Source organism: Vombatus ursinus, unplaced genomic scaffold (genome assembly GCF_900497805.2).
Source record: "Vombatus ursinus unplaced genomic scaffold, bare-nosed wombat genome assembly UNPS02014814.1, whole genome shotgun sequence".
Classification (NCBI taxonomy): Eukaryota; Metazoa; Chordata; class Mammalia; order Diprotodontia; family Vombatidae; genus Vombatus; species Vombatus ursinus.
Genome location: NW_020954592.1, coordinates 2918538 through 2933016, shown reverse-complemented (window position 1 = coordinate 2933016; position 14479 = coordinate 2918538). Strand labels below are relative to the sequence as shown.

General features: G+C 35.5%; 1 protein-coding gene across 3 annotated transcripts in view; it reads right to left on the bottom strand.

Moving 5' to 3' along the window:
- TBL1X (transducin beta like 1 X-linked) overlaps positions 1-14479 on the bottom strand; it is a 374495-nt gene that overhangs the window by 103953 nt on the left and 256063 nt on the right. For 2 of the 3 annotated variants that reach the window (XM_027835315.1, XM_027835316.1), the window contains exon 5: positions 706-813. In XM_027835315.1, coding sequence (XP_027691116.1) covers positions 706-763 — 58 coding nt within the window. In that variant the 5' untranslated portion in view covers positions 764-813. Of the gene's footprint in view, positions 1-705; positions 814-14479 lie in introns of those variants that run through there. The other variant, XM_027835317.1, reaches the window with a different exon arrangement.

Sequence of the window (14479 nt, the reverse complement as noted above, 5' to 3'; positions counted from 1 at the left end):
ATAATAATAACTGATATTTATATAGTACTTTAGATTTTGCAAAGTGCTTTACAGACTGACCCTCACTGGATCTCCAGAAAAACACTGTGAGGTAGGTACTGCAGGGCAGTTGTTATCCCCATTTTACAGATGGGAAAACTGAGGCTTGGAGAGATGAAGTGGATTTGTCCAGACTCACATGACTAGTGTCAGGAATGGGATTCAAATATAAGTATTCCTGATTCCAATTCCACTATCTGCTATAGTATAGAAGTCTCCCTACTAGTGCAATGAGGAAATCAGTGGAAAATGAGACAGCTTCCTCCCTCCTTCTCCTGGTGCTAAAAATTACTTTAAGAGATTAATAAATATAGAATGTATTTCTTATATTATTTATTAATATTATTACATTATAATATTTATAATACGTATAGAATCAATTCATAAATTTCTTCATCATCACCCCATCCTTTAACAATGCACATACTTTATTCAGGATGCTTTCTATTTGTGCTTTTTATTCTCCTCAAAGACAGCCCAAAATGTGTGGGAATGGGGGATCCATGCCCCTTGTCGTGATCTGGGTCCTATACCTAGGCACAGTCATGGAAAATGGATACCTTTTATTTTATCCTCTGCTTTAACCTAGTATCATTTATAACAGAACACTCTGCATACAGTTGACTTCACAGATGCTGCTTACTGACTGAAAGAGGAATAATTTACCTGACTCCTGGAGATAACGATATACCAAAAAATTCACTTCGTCGCTGGTTATGCTCATCTTAGCCCCACCTCAAAATGATGAGGTTTATAAGAAGTGTGATCCACCCTCTGTTAAAAAAAAGGAGAAAAAAAGAACAGCAATTGGTACACTACCTCTTCTGATTGTATTTACCTTAGGAATTATGGGAAAAAATGAGAAACATGAGTACGTACACACATTGAAATTATTAGTGTCTGACACGAAAGTGTCTACTTAGTTCAAAACTCCCATTCTGGGATGTTATTTGTATATGCCCAGATATGTTCTACACTGAGGTTAGGTATCACTAATAAGAAAAGTCTGTATTTCATAAGCATAGAACTCTGTAAGAAATAAATTCCACCCCCCCACACACAAATTTATAAGCATTGAAGATTGAAAACAAACTAATAAAAATTATGTTTTCACTGGGCTTTGTAGATTACTATACTCCAAAGTGACCATTAAAATAGTACTTTCAAATGTCTGTATGCAGATGTTGCTGTGTTAGGCATGAAACAGTTTTTTGGCTAGTATTTTTATTATACAAGATAAATGATAACATAGAGATATATTACTGCCCCCTCCCCCCTTTCTAGAGCACATGCTAAAACTGAGATAACATTTTCCTAAGGGCACACACAACGACAACATCTCAATTCTAAATGACACCACAGGCCATCCAGTCCAATTTGTTCACATGGGAAAAATTAATCTCTCCTAAGCATAACAGGCAAATGGTACTCCAGTCTCCGTTTGAAGTTCTCCAGTGAAAGGAAACCTGCTCAAGTAGTTTATTCTACTTTAAGGCGGCTCCAATTATTAGAAAATTTTTTTCCTCACATCGAATCTAAGTCAATCTCTCTCAGCAGCTTCTACCCATTAATCCTAGGTCTGCCCCCTGGGACGCAGGCGAACAAGTGTAATCCTTCTTCCACATGACAGAGCTTCAGATGCTTAAAGAAACCTATCCTTATTCCCCTAAGTCTTCTCTTCTCCAGAATAAATATTCTCAATTCCTTTAACATGAGCCTCACGTGGCAGGAGCGTTTCTGTTTATCCTCTTCTCGACACATTACAGCTTATCAATGCCTTTCTTAAACCGGAGAGCCCCAAACTGAACACGACACTCCAAATGTGCATAGCCTGGGTAAAGCAATCACCTTTCTAGTCTTAGATGATGCCTCTCTTAATGTACTTCAAGTTTACACTGACTTTTGGGCTGCCACATTATGGTGCTGAAATCCTACTGAGTGATTACAGCATGCTAAAACTTTAATCTTTTTCTGATGAATTCTTGTTTTAGCTATACCTCCTCCATCTTGTACTTATGAAGTAGACATTTTTGAACTCAAGTGCAGTAGAAAATTTTGAACTCAAGTGCAAAACTCAACATTTATCTTTACATAATTTCATCTGATTAAATTCAGTCCAATGTTCTAATGTATTGAGATCTTTGGGCACCTTGACCATATTATCCAACATGTCAGCTATTTAACCTCTACGATTAATTTATTGAAGGCGACAGTCCTCATTTGTAGTTATATTTATTTAAAACCAGTTGTATTAACACATATAAGAGGTCCTCCTCTGAAAGTGATAATAATAGGCAAATGCCATTTAAAGTGAATCCACTTAAAATAGGGACCAATGACCCCAAGAAAATAATGAACAGGGTCGTTTCTTTTGGAAAACAAAGTAAATTGCAAAACTAAGTTTGTGTTGTTTAACATTTTAAATTATGATTTCAACTGCAATAACTCTTAGAATGAACAAAGAATGTACCAACTATTGATCATGTAATTTTGTTTGTAAAATTAAATTGCATGATATAGTACACCTCAACATTTTTCACTGAACTCTTTTACAGCAGGAATATAAAGAAGGTCATTTTAATAAAAGTATTCTGGGGTTTCATCAGTTTTTCAAAGGATCTTTCTCAAGAAATGATTAATCTTTTCTTTCAAATGAAGATCTCTCTGTCTGTCTCTCTCTCTCTCTCTCTCTCTCTTTCTCTCTCCCCCTTATTTGTACCCTTCTTTCCCCACATTGGGAAAGCAAGAAAAACAAAACTCCCTATTACAAATATGTTTAGTCAAGCAAAACAAATTTCCACATTAGCTATATAAAAAAAGTTTCATTCTGTACTCTAAATCTTTCTTATCAGAAGACAAAAGTCTATTTCATCATAATTCCTACTGTGACCCAAATTCCTAAGTCTTGTATTATTATTGTACGAATTATTCTCCCAGAAAATTTGGAACTCAAAATGTTGTGGAAGTGAATACTGAAAACTAAACATGAATAAATTAATAAAATCTGAAAAAGAAAAAAAGATGAACTATTCTCCCAGTTCTGCTAACTTCAGTCTGCATCAATTCATACTGGCTTTCCCAGGTTTCTTATTATCTTTAGTGAAATTATTGATTGTTTTTATGATTAATTCTTTGACTCATCCATTTTTTTAGAACTAGCTTATTTAGTTAATAATTTTAATTGTTTCTTAAGTGGTCCTTTATCGAATGCAATTTTATTGCATTTGTGGTCCATAGGATGTTAAGTATTTACACATGAGGTTTTATGTCCTAAGATCTGGTTGGTTTTTGTGAAGGAGTCACATACAACTGAGAAATACGTATACTTCTTTCTATTGCAACTCAATATTTAGTCAGTTTTTGTTAAGGAGTCACATACAACTGAGAAATATGTATACTTCTTTCTATTCTCACTCAGTAATCCACGGGGTTCTATTACGGCTAATTTTAGTTCTCCCTGTAATCCATGTTTAGTGTATATATGTTTAATCTTTATATTAATTCATTGTCAGTGGTACCTTACAGCAAAAAATGTAGTTTCTTTGTTGTATCTCTTTTAATTGTCTTATTTTTGCTCCTGTTTTGTCTGAGATCATCAACACAACCTCTGTCCTTTTTTACTTTAGCTGAAGCATAACCAGGATATGCTGGTAAATGTTTAACAACCCAATACTCAAACAACAATGACAACAATACAGATATATACATGACACACTTTCAAATATAATATGCAAATATTTGCATTTCTCTGTCACTTTCTTAACCAACTGTCATTTTCTATACAACCAACAAAACAATAAATCAAACCCTGATTTGTTGCATTTACCTATTCTCAAGGTATAAATAAATGCTTACGCTGAAAATTTAACAATGAGCTCTCATGAGCTGGTAAAAAGCTGGCTCCGACACATTCTTGAATATAATAAATTTTGCTCCAACTTCTTTTTGTTTTTCTTTTAAGTATCATATTGTTAGGTTTTGTTTTCTAATCCACACTATCCTATTAAATTTTGTAGTTGAATTCATACTATTTACAATCACAGTTATGATTGTCTATTTCCCTCTATCCTGTTCTCTTATACTTTTCCTTTCTTCTTTTTATAAAGAAGAGAGGAGTGAGTTCAATACCAGTGTTCTAGGTTTGCTGTAATATGCTTACTCCTTCTCATCTTTCCTTTACCCAGAGTCTAATAATAGGATTCCCCCTCCCTTTATTCTTTTCTTTTAAATCTCTCTTCAAAATTTACCCAGTCTTCATTTTGTTTCAGATTAATCCAATGATGTTTCTTGAGCCTACAAATTTTACTGGAATTGCTCATTTGCATTTCCTTTAGAATCTACATCTCATTTTTTAATTAAAAAATTTAAACAGTAAAAATTAATGAAAACATACCATCAAATAAACTTATAAAACAAGGGACTGGATCTTACAGAAACCTTTTAGTCTTTAACAAAGACTGACCAAACAAATGGATCAGTATCAGAAGCGGGTGGAGGGAGCTTCTATTTTCCTTCCCTGACTGCTCTAAGTTCCATTACCTTTGGCCCTGTTTGGTTTTTTTCTTTCTGAGTCAGTCAACAAGCATTTATGAAGTGATAACTTTGTGCTAAGTGCTGGGAATACAAAGAAAGGTAGATACAGAAAGGCATAGTTCCTGCCCTTCTGAGAGTTCACATTCAAATACAGGAAAAAAAATGTATACAACTATGTATATACAAGATTTATACAGTGTGAATTGTAATCTCAGAAAAAGAAAGTGGAGTTGGGGGTGTTGGAAAAGGTCTTTTGCAGAAGGTGGTATTTGAGCTGAGTCATGAAGGAAGTGAGGAAGCAAAGATGAGGAAGGAAGACATTACAGCCAGGAAGGACAGCTAGTGAAAAGGCAGGGAGAAAAGACATCCAAAAAAAGGGAAAAGGATCTATTTGTACCGAAACATTCATAGCAGCTCTTTTTGTAGTGGCTAAAAATTGGAAATTGAGGGGATGTCCATCAATTGTGGAATGGCTAAACAAACTGGGTATATGATTGTGATGGAATATCATTATGCTATAAGAAATGACAAGCATGATGATTTCAGAAAAACCAGGAGAGACTGATACATAGTGAAGCAAACAGGAGGACATTGTACACAGTAACAGCAATATTGTTTGATGAAGAACTCTGAATGACTTAGCTATTCTCAGCAATACAATGATCCAAGAGAATCCCAAAGGACTTATGATAAAGCATACTATTTGCCTCCAGAGAAAGAACTGATACTGTCTGAATACAGACTCTGAAGCATGTTATTTTTCCCTTTATTCCTTCCTTCCTTCTAATGTTGTACAAAATAACTAATATGGAAATGTTTGACATGACTGCACATGTATAAACTACTTTGGATTGCCTACTCTCTCAGGGAGGAGGGAAGGAGGCAGGAATAGAATTTGGAACTCAAAACTTTTAAAAATGTTTAAAAAATTTTTTTAACATGTAACTGGGGGAAAATAAACAAATATACATATTTTAAAAAGGCAGGGAGTTGGGAGATAAAGAGACAGCAAGATGGCTGGTGTCACTGGATCATAGTGTACATGGAGTAAAGTGTAAGACTGTAAAAGTAAGAAGGGGCCAGGTTGTGAAGAGCTTTAAAAATCAAAAAGAGAATTTTATACCTGATGCGGGGGGAAATAGGGAGCCACTGAAGTTTACTGAGAAGGGGGAGGAGGAATTCCTTTCCTTTTAATATCAACAATAATAATAGCTGAAATTTATATAGTGCTTCAAGCTTTGCAAAGCACTTTATGTATCTTATCTCATTTGATCCTTGATTATTATCTTTATTTTAGAGAGGAAACCGAGTCAGAGATTAAGTGATTTGTCTAGGGTCACACACCTACTAAATGTTTTGGGATTAGATCTCAGGTCTTTCTTATTCCAAGTCTAGGGATCTATCTACTGAGTCACCTTTAGGGATTTTAGCCTGAGTCATGATTATAGGATTTAAAACTGGAAGGGATCTTGGAGATCATGGAAGAAAGAAGGAAGAAAGGGAGAAAGCGAAAGGAGAAAACAAGAGTAAGAAAGAAAAGGGAGTAAGGGAGGGAAGGAAGGAAGGAAGGAATGAGAAAGAGGAAGGAAGAGAAGAAGGGAGGGAGGAAGGAAGGAAAGAAAGACTGCTATGAGAAATGCACTTTGTAAACCTTCTCAAAATACTATATACATGCGAGTTATTATAATTATAACCTAGCAGGGAAGATTAAAGAGGCACACAAATAAATTATGTTAAGTGGGTTTTCATTTTCCATAACCAGAATAATCTCTCAGACTCGCAAAAATATTGTTCTTCACTCTTGTAGTAAGTATGTAACAAGAAGTGGGTGCATCAACAGACATACATCAACAGGTCTACTACACACATTTCCTTGCCCCTCTCCTTTTTTCTCCTCATGTCTTAATTTCTGAATCTGGGCAAAAGTTATCACTGAAGAAAAAGCTATATTATAAAACTTTGGATTTACTTATATGTAATACAGTCCCAAGACCTATAGGTATGTCAATTCATGTAACAGTCATATTCTTGAAAAGTAATTTATAAAAGGGATTTAGATGCAACAAGGATGCTCAATTATTTTTATTATTAATGGATTTATATAATTATTACTTTTCAAAATCCTATGTCTAGTCCTATCATAAAGGAAGCATTATGTCCTCATTTGGGTGTTAAGTCATCTCTCTATATAAAGTTCCTAAGTGTCAATGACTTTCTACTATTACATGGTACCTACCATTGTCTCACAGTGTAATAAATGTCTGTTGAATGAATGCAGAACTAAAGATTGTGTGTACACCGTAGGCACGAATAATAAAGTACATGCAAGTCCACTGCTCTTGGAAGAGGGCTCTTTAAGATGAGCCAATACCTGGACATCATTAGTATACTTTCCTTATGCATCTTAAAAAAAAAAAAAATCAAAGTGCTCTTATCCACAGCAGATTACTCTTGCTTTCCTTGGGCAGATTAGTTTTGTTTCCAGATTTAAGTAAGGATCCCGGGGCTAAGTTGTTTGTTCAGATATGGTATTAACTCTATAGTGCTTTCAATTTACAAATAACTTGGGCTACACCTACATGAGGTACTTAAAAGTCACTGTCAGTAATAAACATGGAGTTAATCCTATGAATAGGCTGCACCTGAAAGCAAATTGCAAATACTAATCTTTTTGGTCCAAAGGTTTTCCATAAAATATACCAGGGATATTCAAAACTGTTGGACTGGAACTTCGAAACATTATCATAATTGACTACGCACATAAACCAATATTTGACTCAGATTAAGTTCCAGAGCTACATACAACATCAAAACATGCTGTTCAACATTCAGTAAATCATCTAAGGGCTTTGTATGCTGAACTCCAAACCACCTGTTTGCTGCTTTCTTTGGATTAAAAAAAAAAAATGAATTCTTGATGAAATTTGGTTGTGAGTAGTTACTGCTTCTGAATTAAATTCATATGATTTTTATCTCACCAACATTCAACTCTAAGGTTGGAAAACAAAGTTTCTCCTTTCAAAAATTTTATCTGCCAGAATTAAATTCCACAGACAGTGCCATAGTAAAATTATATTTAACCATCTATTACAAAGAAGACAATTCCAGGATTCTGCTGGTTGCTTTAATCCATTTGAATGTGTTTTTGGCTGGCAACGTGGTCTCTCATTCACTGAAACCTCCTTTGGTAATTAGTAACTCCGGTTGCCTAGGGTAACACCTGCTCCTGCAAGCAAAGCTCATCAGCTAGAGTTCTTCCCACTTACCACATCACTCAGCAGGCCCTTCATAGCTCTAACAGATGTCTCTGGCGATCTACGGATGAGGTATTTCTTTTAAAGGGCCTGTTATACCTTTTATCATTTCTGCCACTGTCCTTCAGGCACCGTAGTTTGGTACCAATTTTGAGGCAAATAAATAATTTGACTGTCATAGTTAGATCAGTCATTCCCCTTTAACAACCTCCCCCACTCCCCATCCACTTTAGGTATCCTACATAAAAAGTCAATTTTTTGGAACAAAAGGAAAAAAAGGGTTGTGGTTGAGTCATTTCAGTCAGGCCTGACTCTTTGTGACTCCATTTGGGGTTTTCTTGGCAAAGATACTGGAGTGATTTGCCATTTCCTTCTCCAGCTCATTTTGCAGATGAAGAAACTGAGGCAAACAGGGTTAAGTGACTTGCCCAGGGTTATACAACTATAAGTATCTTAGGCCAGATTTGAACTCATGAAGATGAATAGTTCCAGATTCCAAGCCCAGCTCTCTATCCACTGTGCCACTTAGTTACAGTCTGTTAAAGGGAGACAGTGTGCTAAGCAAATAAATAAAATAGGCCTCTAGTGTCTGATGAACTCATTAATATAATAAACATTTTATCTGTTTTTGGACTGGAGTTGTGATTTCACTGGCATAGAATACTCCCAGAGAGGAAATTCCCTCTGCCAAATCAGTTCATACCTGTTTTGCAACTTGCAGTCTGAAAGAGTTGGCTGGGAATTGGTAGGTTAAGAGATGTGGCAGGGTCACACAGGTATTATGTGTCAAGAGGCAAGAATTAAATAAAGGTCTTCCTCACTGAAGTTAACTCACTACCCACTACTAAATAAATAGTTATTAAACACTCAATGGGAGGGGTCAGTGGATAGAGTGCTGGGCCTGGAGTCAGGAAGACCTGAGTTCAAATCTAGCTTCAGATACTTATTGGCTATGTGATGCTAGGTAACTCACTTAACTTGTCTGCCTCAGTTTCCTCATCTGTAAAATGGGGGATAACAATAAAGGCACCTACCTCCCAGGTTTGTTTTGAGGATCAAATGAAATCATAGTTGTAAAGCACTTAGCCCAATGTCCAGAACATGGTAAGTAATATATAAATGTTAGCTAAAATAATTAATAATAATAATTATTATTATTATATCTTTAAATCATTTAATTTATGGAATGTTTTGGAACCATTAATTTGAACTTCACTAATTTAGAATAATAATAATCATTATTATGGGGATAAATCCAAAGATAAATATGACAATGCTGTAGCCCTTGGGGAGGTTACAGTTTTATGTATTTTAATACATTATTTTTACAATATCTTAATAATTAAACTACTTTTTAAAGAAAAAAAGCTGGGTAAAATTAATCATAACTATGCTATAATCCTATACATTAAAGGCAAAGTCCCTTTACCCACAATAAAGCCCTGCCAACATCAACCCTCACAAATGTATATAATGTAGTTAATTTATCAGGAATTATTTTGACATGTGTCAGATGAGGTCTTTATAAATGTTGCTAACCTTAGAAAGAAAAAAACAAATGCAAGTATTAAAGACCTTCCTTTCCCTCAGTTTTCCCATTTTTCAGGAAACCAGGGGATATAGAGAGGAAAAAAGTTATGAGAATAGAGTTGGAAGTAATTATCAAAGGGTTCCTAGAGGAGCTGAGTTTTTTACCAGGCTTGAATGAAAAGTTAGGGACAGGTAAAAGGCCTGGTACCAAGACTTTTGGAGAAAAAGACATTCTGGAGAAGTAATGAAAGGAAAAAAAGAGAATCACAGAGGCTTTATAGTAAACTCTTTTCTTTAGCATTTAAAAGTATTTCGGATAGAGTGCTGGAACTAGAGTGAGAAGACAGAAGTTAAAATCTGCCTCCGATACCAACTAGCAATGTGACCCTGGGTAAGTCATTTAACTTCTGTCTGCCTCAGTTTCCTTATCTGTAAAATGGAAATAATAATAGTACCTACCTCTCAGAGATGTTGTAAGGATCTAATGAGATCATAACTGTAGTGTGCTTTGCAAACCTTAAGGTACTATATAAATGCTAGCTATCATTATTAGTATTATTACTCACATTTAAATGATTCTGCTACTTCCTAACAAGGTAGTTACAGCTTATTATGAGTAACTTGCAATCTGTCATTTAATTTATGGAATATAATGGAACCATTAATTTGAACTCCACTAATTTAGAATCCAGGATAATGTTGCCTAGCTGGAATAAGGTTTACCTTTGTTTCACCTGTGAAAAAAAGCTAAGACCAGATTTTTCAAAATATCAACTGTTTGTCTAAGAAAGTGTGTGAATGAATCAGTGCAATCTAACACTGCTACTTCTTAAAAAACAATTCTAAGCAAATGTCTTCTTGATGACCAATTTGTCACGCTGTGATATGAGAAACAACATTGTGTTTATTGATAAAAATATCCAATTTCAATAGCTGAAAAAACCTTATGTGATCAAGGCTATATTTGGAGTCAAGAAAATCTGAGTTCAAATTCTGTCACGGGATTGTCAAATCCTGTCACACTAGCTGTGGCCAAGTCATTTAAACTCTGAGCTTCGGTTTACTCATCTTGAAAAAGGGGACAATAACACCTGTTTGTGAGGATCGAAGAAGATAATTTATGTATAATGCCTTGTAAACCTTAAGGCATAACATAAATGTAAATTATTGTTGTTGTTAGGTCAAATTGGTAAGCATTTATTAAATACCTACTGTATGCCAGGCACTCTGATAACGATTAGGTATAGAAAGACAAAAACACCACAAGGAGCTCACAATCATAGGAGGGAAAACAACCATGCAAGCAATTATGTAGAAACAAGATACATACAAAATAAATTGTAAACTATCTCAAGGGGAAGCATTAGCATTGAAGGATACTGGGAAAGGCAAAAGGTGAGATCTGAGCTGTGACCCTAAAGAATCAAGGGAAGCCAGGAGATGGAGACAAGGAGGGAAGAATTCTAGGCATGAGGGGCAGCCGTTGAAAATGCACAGATTTGGGAGATGGATTGTATTTTTTGAGGAACAGCAAGGATCACTGGGTCACACGGTATTTAGGGGAGAAATGAGATATAAGAAGACTAGAAAGGTAGGAAAGGGCCAGGTTATGAAAGTCTTTGAAAGCAAAACAGGGTTTTATATTGAATAAGAAGGTGACACAGCTAGACACGTGCTTTGGCAAAGGCACAGTATACACAAAGAGGGAAGTGATAGTTTCACTGTTCTCTGACCTGGTTAGAGTATTTCTGCAGTATTGTGTTCAGTTATGGTTGACACATTTCAGGATAAATTTGGGGAGCATAGAGAAAAGGGCAGTTAGGATAGTGATGGGAATGAAGACCAATCCAATAAAAGAACCAGAGATATTTAGCCTGGAAAAGGGAAATTTAGTTTGGGGAAAGGGAAAACTTAGGAGAACATGACTGCCCTCTTAAATACTCTTCAAGTATTTAAAGTACCATAAAAGGGAAGCAATATTAGACTTATTTCTCCTTGGCCCCAGAGAGCAAAACCAGGCTCAAAGGGTGGAAGGAAGACAGAGAAGCAGATTCTGAGAAAGTTCGAGGAAAAAATTTCTCACAATGACAACTATCTGTAAGTTGAATGGGCTGCCTTGGGAGATTCCTTATGGTTGGAAGCTACTGAGCAGAGGCTGGTGTGTACCCTGTGGGGAATGGGAAGAGATTCCTCTTCAGACAGGATTTGCAATATATGAAAGCCCTTCCAATTCGGAGATACCGTGAACCTTCTGACCACAGCTGATTTTCCTGAGTCCATTAAAGATTAAAAAAAAAATCACTTTCTCATTAACCATTTCTTCCCCCTCTATATTCCAAGTGGAATCCATTAGTTTGGTTAATTTACTTCTTTTTCACTCTTCAACTAATTTCCTAGCATGTTTCCCAGCTCTGCCAGTTCAAAAGTGAAGGAAATCAGTCAAACCTGCCACTGAGTGGGAAAAGGGCTTTCATTATTAGTAGTTGGTTCATTTTCCTTCTTGACCTATGTTACTGAAGATGCCTTTAATTAAGGTTGATATGAGTTGCAATTTTTCATAAAAAGAATAACTTCCCTGATATCTCTTTCATCATTCAAAGTTGCAAACACAAAGGTACTTGAAGAGATGGTAAGTCAGGTTGACTGCAAGTCTAAAGTTTCTCTCTAGAAATAGGTATTGTCAAAGGAGCATTAAATAAGAAATAATGAGGAAAATTAATTAACCTTAAATAATAACAATAACAGCTACCATTTATATATCCGTTACCATACATTAGCCATTGTGTTAAATGCTTTATAATTATTTCATTTGATCCTCACAACTCTGGGAGGAAAGTGCAATTATTATTCCCATTTTACAGATGGAGGAACTGAGGGATACAGATGAAGTGACTGGCTGGGGGGGGGCCGCGATGTCAAACAGCTAATCAGTGTTTGAGGCTGGATTTGGAGTCAGGAAGATCTGAGTTCACCACTGAGACACCTACCTGTCCTATATATTATAATATTCATTGCTTCTTATAGTTATAGATAAAATACTACAGTTTAAAAATCTAACAGTAAAGTTCTACAGTATTTTTAAAAATCATCTATCTCTACATACACAAAAATATATATCTCACAAAGATCCATGGACTACGTCTCAAATTTTACTTTAGTTAGAACCAGTTTTTGAAGCACTAATGAGTTTCTATAATAAGGAAAGGGAGTCTCTTTAATTTGAACTTTTTTAGGAGTGTCTTCATTTTAAAAAGCAAAATTTATTAGCCAATTCATAACTCATTCCAAAAGACAAAGTGGTAAAAATCCAATATGAATTGCTATGCCTAGTAATCAAAGAAAGAGAAAGGATAATATATTCCTTATGATTGTTGCTTTAACTGGAGACTTAAAATATAATTAAGCAAGTGAAGTTCATTAAAGTTTTATGTATTTTTAGCAAAAATAATTTTCCAAAAGTAAACAGTGTTGGAAACTGTTGCTTAAAAAAGGAGTAATAAACAACATGAATGATGAAACACTTGTGCTCTTTAACAGATCTTACACATGAAACCTTAAAAATGGCACTTACCAGATTTCTGAAATATGAGTTTTACTTTGTTTTATATGGCACCTGAAAGTTGCAAAGCATTTTACAGATGTTGTTGCATCAGAACCTCACAACAATCTAGTGACATAGGTATTATAATCCCCATTTTGGTTTTGTTCAGTTGTGTCCAATTCTTTGTGACCCCATGGACAACAGCACACCAGACCCTTCTATCCTCCACAATCTCTCAAAGTCTGTCCACGTTCATGTTTGTTGTTTCCACGACAATATTTACCTCTTCCTCTGCCATCCCCTTTTCCTTCTGCCTTCAATCTTTCTCAATGTTAGGGTGTTTGCCAATGAGTCCATTTTCTCATTATGTGGCAAAAATATTTAAGTTTCAGGTTCAGTATTGACCTTCCAGTGAATAGCCTGAATTAATTTAAGTACTGAATGATTTGATTCTCTTGCTGTCTGAAGGACCCTCAAAAGTCTTCTCCAACACTACAATTCATAAATGTTGATTCTGTGGCACTCAGCTTTCCTTAGTCACCCTTCTACAAATTTTTAAATCTTGACACAATTGATACCGAGTTCCTTTTTCACCTTGAGCAAATCACTTAATGTCCTTATACTTCCATTTCCTCAATGAGTGGGTGGAACTAGATGGCATCTGATGTACCTTCCGGCTCTAGACTCACGATCCTAAGTATAAGCAATGTCATTTGAACTCAGGTCCCACTTGACTCCAAATCCAATATTCTTCCCATTACTCTGCTCTCCTGTTTGCTGACTACCTCTTCAGAAAAGATGTCAGCCATGTTTCACTTGACTTTGGACTCTCTCGCCTTTTCTTTTTTCTTTATCCCTCTTCTCCCCCTTCCAATTTTGGAACCACCAAGGAACATGACTGAATCAGCTCTGCCATTGTTACTGTCAATCAATTCTCCCAAAGTCCCCACTCACTATCCTCGACACTTTGAGTACTGCTCCTCAGCACCATTACCCTTAGTTAGATTTATTTACATTTATAATCTAACATTATAATGCTAGATTGTTAAGGGCTTTCTTGTATTTGTATTCTCATCACTTAACACAGACCTTGGTGCAGAGTAAGAGCTTAATAGATTTTTCAATTAATTCATTAATTCATTCATTCACCATCATCATTCCCACCTTGCCAGTACTCTCCTATAAGCTTCACTTCTGACATACCTCAAGAAGAATTTGATTTCTCGCTGACCTACTTGATAGTCCAAGTATCTGATAATTTCAAAAATTATACATTCAACTAAGTCAATTAAGTGATTTGCCAAAATCCACAAGGTAAGACCTCTCATTCAGGTTCACTGAATAATGATTATCAAGGTATTCCTTCTATAAGACCAAAGAGGAATCAAAATAGGAGAGGCTTATTCCAGGATAAAGTTTGAGTAAAAGAGCTAAGAGCCAAGAGATCTGGGTTCTATTCTGCATGACTATGAACTAATCACTAGGCATTCAACAAGTTACCTTACATGTTTACCTAGAAAAGAGAGAGATATCTACCCCTCTAGCTCCTACCACAAATCTTTCATCAATTTTACAGAATCTG